Source organism: Cynoglossus semilaevis, chromosome 20, assembly GCF_000523025.1.
Source record: "Cynoglossus semilaevis isolate Cse_v1.0 chromosome 20, Cse_v1.0, whole genome shotgun sequence".
In the NCBI taxonomy this organism is placed as follows: Eukaryota; Metazoa; Chordata; class Actinopteri; order Pleuronectiformes; family Cynoglossidae; genus Cynoglossus; species Cynoglossus semilaevis.
Genome location: NC_024326.1, coordinates 3125782 through 3133900, shown reverse-complemented (window position 1 = coordinate 3133900; position 8119 = coordinate 3125782). Strand labels below are relative to the sequence as shown.

Below are 8119 nucleotides of genomic sequence, written 5' to 3'. Positions count from 1 at the left end.
ATCCCCCCGCCCCCCTCCAGCTCCACAGTGATCTCTGACTGGTCATTAACACAGACATTAAGCGCCCCGTGAATCCATAGCTTTTCCATCTCTTTACTGCTGCCCATAACAGAGCAGCCGTAATGACACAGACTACGACCGCACTCGACATTTAGGGTGGGGGCGTGGGGGTCGGGCTGGGGGGTTGCTATAATACTGGCAAAGGAAGGCTGTTGGGTTGGGGCCACTGTGTGTATACGTGGTTGACATTAACGTGTATGTTGCGTAATTAGGCTGTAAATATTTGCCTCATCAGCAAAATCTTTAACAGAGCGCATAACAGTTAGGATATTAGAGAAGCTACTATAAACGGAATCAGAAATACTTTATTGATCCTCGGAGATCAATAAGGTCTGTGTTACAGTTGCTCCTGCAAGAGCATTTGAAAAGGAGCAGAAAATGCACTCTAAGAAGAAGAAATGAAGACAAAAACCCAAGAGGATGTAACCAACATTCAAATGTACAACTAAGCAGATTAATTTAGATAAATGTAGTTTTGATAACTCTCAGAAGGAGGAGTTAGACAGTCTAATAGCCTCGGGGCGGGGTGGGGATGTGGGGTGTTGTCCTGTGGTAAAAATAGAAATAAACAACTAATCAAGAAAGCAAAAAAAACCAAAAAAAAAACAGCAGAAGCGAAGGCAGCAGGCTGAACGCCTCGAGGCTGAGTTGAGGTTTTCTAAACTGTATCTTTCTGGAGTCAATAATATTAAAAATCCACTATGACATGTGTTTAAAACATTTAGTGCAAAACAATCAACTCTTTTTAAAAGTTAATCAGGCGTTCTCTCCCACGCACTTGTCTGCTTTCAGCTGATATGAATCATTCTCAGCATCATCTTCCGGTCCATGATGCATGAGGTGTAAGAGCTAAATATACCCAGCACCATGGTATAATAATATTAATAGTAATGTTATTTTCTTCCACAAATGCTTGAAGAGAAAAATCCTTGGGGAGATTCTATTAAACGACAGCTGACGATGGCTCCCTCTGCATCATGGTCAGAGAAGGAGAAGAAGACATGACGAATGAAAAGTTCTGGAGAGAGAATAACAACGAAGTAGACACAATACAACTTTCACAAACACGATCAGAACAGGAGGTGAAGTCCTGAAGCATACCAGTTAAAATCCAGAGTGAGGAAATAGGATCCATCTGGAGGACGGCTGCGACTCGTGAATCAATTTGTGGTCAGTAACCTGCCATATTAAAAACACACATGTGGTGACATTGTCTTAGAATATTTGACTATTGTTAAGTGACTGTCGTACCTGTCCGAGTGTTGTTTGTTTTTGACACTTCTCTGACACTGAGTAACCACGAGGAGGAGGACGAAGTGAGAAAATATGTAGGTCAGTATGATATGAGGCGGTGAATTTCTGGGCAGATTTTAGAAGAGCATTATTGGAGACGCCTCGAGCCCTTCTGTGCCGTGAAAGATGGTGGTCATTTGGCTAGACGAGGGGCGGGGTGGACCCCCTTCTAGACTACAGCAGACGGGTGCAGAGGAGCCCGGGGCTGGCTATATTAATGAACAGGCAGCGCTGAAAGGGACAGGTTCCTGTAATGCTGATGAATGGTCATTACAGAGCAGAGACGAGAGAAGAAGACGGGGGGCACGGGGAGAGGGGGGAAGAGCCAAACAGAGTGGGCGCAGAGGGAGCTGCAGAGAAAAAAAAAAGGCTTTAATTTGCACCTCAGTTTTCTGTAAACTCATTCATCATGTCAGCAGTGTCACTGCTCTCTCTCTGTCTTCCCCCTCTTCGCTGTTTGCACCCACCCAGCGCAAACTTCTTCACTTCTAGTTGCTTCTGTGTATTTTACGGGTCAAACTATTTTATCAAGAACATTGATTTTCATTTTTTTTTATATAAAACTAAACCTCAAACCTGTGCCCTCTGTGACCTCTTGGAGTCTTTAGTGGACAAACTTATTCCATGGTTGTTTTTTGGCCATCGCTTGACCTGTTTTAAGGCACGGTGTATAAAAAGGTGCACCCTCCCCTCCCAAGCCCGCCCCTCCATTAGCCTTGATTGAGCACCTGGGGAGTTAAAGGTCAGGGGAAAGAGGAAACACCAGGAGATATATGCACAAAAGGAACCTGAACTGACAGTGGCGGCCCAGTCCCAACACTACAGCGCTCATTAGCTTCTCTTTGCCTACAGCTCATGGTTGTGCAGTGGTGGGGGGAGCTAAATGAGTGCTGGAACTCTTTTAGAGCTATTAGAAAACCCTTACAGGATTAGTTTTATATGCGTGACCTTTGTATTTAAGTCCTCCTGAAATATGAATCTTTCCCCCCGATTTAATGCACGCTAAATCAGAGTGGTCAAATGAGTCCTGTTAGCCTGGAAGATACAGAAGCAGAAATACTAAGCAGGCAGGGCTAAATATTTCTGGCGGTGAACCCAAAAACTCACACAAGAAATGCCGAAGGCTACGTCACAGTAAAACAGCTACAAATTAAGTTTGCCTTAAACTTCAAACTCTGTCCATGAAAACCTAATTGCCAACAGTTAAATATCTAAGTACGATAGCTTTCTTCTATGGCAAAAAAAAAGCCATCCAAGGTTACAGTGTTTCTTACATTGCCCTCTGCTGGTAATCACAAAATCTTCAAAAGACAGAGAACCCCATCTTCTTTTTTATTTTTATTTTACAAAGGTGAACCCTTAAATTGATTCTGATTAGAACCGATAGGCACATAATCATCATTGATTTATTCAAAAGGTGTTTTTGGCTCTGCTGATGTTTTCCTAAACCTCACAGAAAAAATAAAAATCCTTCCGTCATGTTTCAGTTTCTCTGCAGGTGCATCTCCATCATAATTTCCTGCGAAGACCACGTTTTTGCTGCAATCTGTCCAAAACGATTGGTGTATAATCCTTTAATTTGTTACATATCATATTTTAAATGTCAGATCTCCCTGGTACCTACTGTAATGGGCATAGATACCAAATGGCAGTACATCCTATTTAATTAGCGGCCTAATGATTATGCAGTAGCAGCGTGTATGCTGCAGCTGTCAAGCATATTAATGTGTACAACCTCAGTAGGCTGCAGTTTCTAGCATTCAAACTGACTGACAGATTTTAACATTCAGTGCAAAAGCGTGAACACTAATATTAGCTAAGGGCGTATATTTAGAAATGTTTAGCTAATATTAGTGTGTTAAAAAAAACAGCATTCTCTTGGTGATGATGGCTGATCTTTCTCTTCTTTCTTTTTTTGTTTCCACAGTGGGAGGAGGTGAGTGGATACGATGAGAACCTCAACACCATTAGGACATACCAGGTGTGTAATGTCTTCGAGCCCAGTCAAAACAACTGGCTCCTGACCACCTTCATTGATCGGCATGGATCACAGCGCATCTATGTGGAAATTCGATTCACTGTGCGCGACTGCAGCTCCATCCCCAACGTTCCTGGCTCCTGCAAGGAGACATTTAATCTCTACTACTACGAAAGTGACGCAGTCATCGCCACCAAAGGCACGGCCTTCTGGATGGAGGCCCCCTATCTGAAGGTGGACACAATCGCAGCAGATGAAAGCTTCTCGCAGGTGGACTTCGGTGGACGTCTGATGAAAGTGAACACAGAGGTGCGGAGTTTCGGGCCGTTGTCAAAGAACGGGTTCTACTTGGCCTTCCAGGACTACGGAGCCTGCATGTCTCTGCTCTCAGTAAGAGTGTTTTATAAGAAGTGCCCGAGTGTGGTGCAAAATTTCGCAATGTTTCCTGAAACGATGACAGGGGCTGAAAGCACCTCACTGGTCATCGCCAGAGGGATCTGTATCCTCAACTCGGAGGAAGTAGATGTTCCAATAAAGCTCTACTGCAACGGGGACGGAGAGTGGATGGTTCCTATTGGTAGCTGCACGTGCAAGGCAGGATTTGAACCTGACAACGGCAACGTGTGTCGAGGTGAGTGAAAAACAGACCGTGAAATTGTCTGTATTCGTAACTTTTTTCTGTATTGGTCTGCATTGTTTTCTTTTCTAATATTATTGATGAAATGTATCAGCTTATTTCACAGATAAAGGTTTTCACAGAGTAAGTACTGCAGGTCTTACGCACGTTCCTAGTCAAGGATATTGTACTGTCTGACCACCTATTCTGTTTCACATGCACCTGTTTCCTAATCAAAAGACACCTGCAGGCTGCAAGTGAAAAATTACAGCATCCGTTGGTTAAATATTAAAAACTCTATTTTGAGAACAAAATATCAGCAGCATAAAGATTCCAGTTAGCAGCAGGCCTTCGGTTCTTCATCACCTTTTAATGTTGACGGTTTATCTGAACAAGGCTGCATGGATTAGTTCTATTTCAGTCTAAACTGTTACAGAGCAACAACACACCTAAAATCACAATCCCTTTTATAATTTATCCATCTTGTAGCACACGGGCTTGTGCTTTGTAAAGCACCATTATGTCCATTTCTTTCACATTAAAAAGACACATCAGCTGTGATTCCTCATCTGTAGTCAAGGTTCACCGCAGCACACGGTGCAGACCACTGGATTATCTGATTCCGCTTCAGTAGGATGTGTTGAAGACACCGACCAGGGTTTGAGGAAAAGGTAAATCCTGGCATTTTAGAACACACGGTTAATCAGTGTTTTTGTTTCAAAATGTCACTCTCTGTCCTTCCTGCCCGTCCTTCTGCTCTCCACCCTGCTCATGAACCTGCACACTCAAACACAGATATTTTCCTCTGTGTGTCGCGGTTAATGAGTAGCTTGGAGCTCCAGCTGACCTCTGGAGGTCAGAAGACGGTACGTGGACCCTAGATAACATCGATTGGCGCTCGTCGTCATCGATCAATAAACACATATGAGATTGTCCCCACATACAGTTCCTGCAGGGCATATCGTGTGCAGGGACAACAGGCTCACGTTGAGTGTTGATGGGCGTTGATAACATCGGCTAGCGAGATATAGCAAGTAATGATCTTGGGATGTTTCCCATTATTTTAATGTAAAAATGTTGTTTACTTATTAAAGAGCATCTTTGAAGCCTCAGTAATTGGATATGAGCTGTGTAATGTAACAAGCTCGCTTCAGAATGTCTGTGAGGGAGGATGCATCCAATAAGGAGGGATTTCGATTCAAAGATGCACGCTTATTTATAAATCTAATTAAAATAGACATTTCCGAAATGACTTGAAATTGCTGCAGTAAGGGGTTGTTAGCGTGATAAGAGCATAAACATGAGTAATGTCGACGGCTTTTCTTAAGCCTCGGCAAATTTAAAAAAAAAAGTCCAGATTATGAGGCTGAGTGAGAAAAAGAACCAGAAGTAGAACAACAGTTAATGTCGTAGTTTAAATCTCCCATAAATATGGAAGTCTCCGGGGACTCGTAGGGAATCTATTTGTGCCTCATCTCCGTGTGGTGGCTTGTTCAGTGGGAGCATTCTCAACCTTTTATTTTCCACAGAATCTCTTTTTAATGGGCTTCTAATCCAGTATTTAAACAGAATCTTACTCTTAAGTGGTTTTGGAAGCCGACTGCTCTATGGGCAGCCAATCAATTGGGGCCTGGTACAATAACATGGCCTCAGCACTCTGTTCAAAGTAATTTCCCATTAGAGATGGAATCACATGAACAGAAATGAGGGGAAAATGCAGTTTCATGCTAAAATAATTCCCTTCATTGACAGCAGCATGAAAGTGAAATGGAATCCTCCTTATATACTGTGGATAGTGTGGATGTTCTTACAAAAAAAACTCTGACACGCACAAACCAGGACCAGAGTAGGATTTTTACATTATTTATTTGATAGTACGTATGTGTATATATACGTGTATACATATGTGTGTATATAGATATGTGTATATACGTATTCATATAGGAGAATTTATATAGAAATATATTCAAATATATACACAAATATATATTATATATATATTTATATATATGCATATACCACACAGCTCTGCTTGTATTTTGTATTCAGTCACAGAAACACATTACTTTGAACCTGTAATGTTAAATGTCTGAATCCACGCACACTGGCTGGTGATAAATGTCTTCAGGCCACAAATTAATTACTTTCTACTTTTTAATGTAATTAAGAGTCTTTTAATATGACACGGGAGAAAGTCTAATTGTACCGGAGTGTGTGCAGCCTGCTGTTAGTTGGTGTTGGCCAGAGAGAGACCGTGCTTGGTGTTGCGCTTGGTAACAATGGTGCCGGCATACAGTAGTCTCCTCATTACCAGCTCCCTAGCTCCCACACAAGCCATTTGGGTCTCCCTCTGCTCCCACTCTCTCTCTCCCTTACTCTGCATCTTTCCTCCATTCTCCCACATCCTCTGGCTATGTAAGCAATCTGCTAAATATTTTATCACCTCCCTGTTAAATCGAGCGGGGACACAAATAGCATCCCAACTATACCATTACCAATGTAAAGCTCGTCTTGTCCGTGTCCTGCCCCACTCCGGCGTCTTGGGACTGATTTGATGGTTTTGTCGAAACACTCTCATAAATTGTTGTTGTGGTCTCCAGGTAAGTGGTTCCTAGAGCTATCTCGATTAGGGTTTGCTCCGCACCGTTGTTTTTTGTTTTTTCCCCCCACTTTTCCCATCGTTGATCATTTTAAAGTTCTGTCAAGTATTAAAAACTTCCCCGTGAGCTAATTATAGAGTTGTTTAAACTAAAGGTAATGAGGTGGTATAAATGGGTCCAAATTAGTCGTCGTTAGGAAGATGTCTAAACACTGCGTACTTAATTTTGCTTGAAATGGTTTTTAGCTGCGAGGAACAGCCTTTTGTGGAAGTGTACGTGTCTTGCCTGCCTCTCTGAAAGATAGAAAGCTGTCAGGTTTGATTTTAAATCTTAAACTGTGTTCACAAACCTCAATGGTCCTCCAGGTGTGAGTTAGTTCAGTCTTTAAGGTGGGATGGATATCTGATCGCAGGACTGAAATGGTCCCCTGACCCTCCTTTAGCTTAGTAGTATTCAGAAGAGGTCATGTGCATAATATTCCAATGAAACAGGACAAGTGGAAATCAAAAATCTATTACCACTGTCCATAATATTGTCAGTGTAATTTTATGGTGATATCCATTTGACTGTTTTCTTTTTTTTTTCTCACTCCATACGCTTTCCAAGACTCGTGTATTTATTTAGCTGCTCATTTTTGAGAATATTTACCCACAACGATCATATATTGCTGTGTATATCCTACATTTTTCTCCCTGTCAGGCACCAGTGGGCTTTTGACATTTTGGCACATTAATATTACAAATATTCAAATAACTTTATTTAACATTCTGCAAGCTGACAGTGGCAGCGGGAGATTCACAGCCCATTGAGCAAGTGCGCTTCCCAGAGCTAAGTGCCGATTCATCATGGCTGCCTTACTCCTGTCTAATGGCTGCCATCATGGGGCATGAGCACACACCCACACACCCACACAGTAAACACACATTTCTGGTGGACTTGGGACAACATTAGTTTTTCAATGTGTGTGTTCATTTGGAAAATGTATAAAATATGTTTTAATCACATTTATCTTCCTCTTAACTGGCTTCATATAAACTATATTCATGTTCTCAGTTCTTAGTGTTGGCCAAAGAAAAGAAAGTTCAAGTGAAATACAGTAACGTTTTAAAATAAAATCCACACAGTTCATCTGTTGACACGTATCGATTTATTCAAAGTTTTCTTTAAGACTCTGAACTTTCAGATCTACAGTGTTCTGCTCTAGTGAGGCCTTGATTACTAGTTAATAAGTCTGATCTGAGGAGAAAGGATCAGGCAGACTGGGCCCACAAAGACCTGCCGAACTATTACAGCCAATTCCAGTCCATTTGGTCTTGTCTTCCTCTGTTCTCCCTGATTTACTTCATTTTCACTGCAGCGACCGCCGGTACCCACCGACACACACACACACAAACAAAGACCCCAGACAACCACCCACTAATATGAAGTCACCTTGAAGTCTAATTAGGTAAAGGTCTGACTCTTCCTGTTTCCATTAGTCCTGTAGCGGTGAGGACCAGTGTGAAGAAGACAGAGAAAAGCTTTAAAAAAGAGCAGAGGCTGAAAGACTTCTTCTTTCCACAGGTCTTAATA

General features: G+C 42.0%; 1 protein-coding gene across 2 annotated transcripts in view; it reads left to right on the top strand.

Annotated features, from left to right (window-relative positions):
- Nucleotides 1–8119, top strand: part of LOC103396026 (ephrin type-B receptor 1-B) — a 146761-nt gene that overhangs the window by 70120 nt on the left and 68522 nt on the right. For both annotated transcript variants that reach the window (XM_008333949.3, XM_008333948.3), the window contains exon 3: nucleotides 3281–3962. In XM_008333949.3, coding sequence (XP_008332171.1) covers nucleotides 3281–3962 — 682 coding nt within the window. The remainder of the gene's footprint in view (nucleotides 1–3280; nucleotides 3963–8119) is intronic.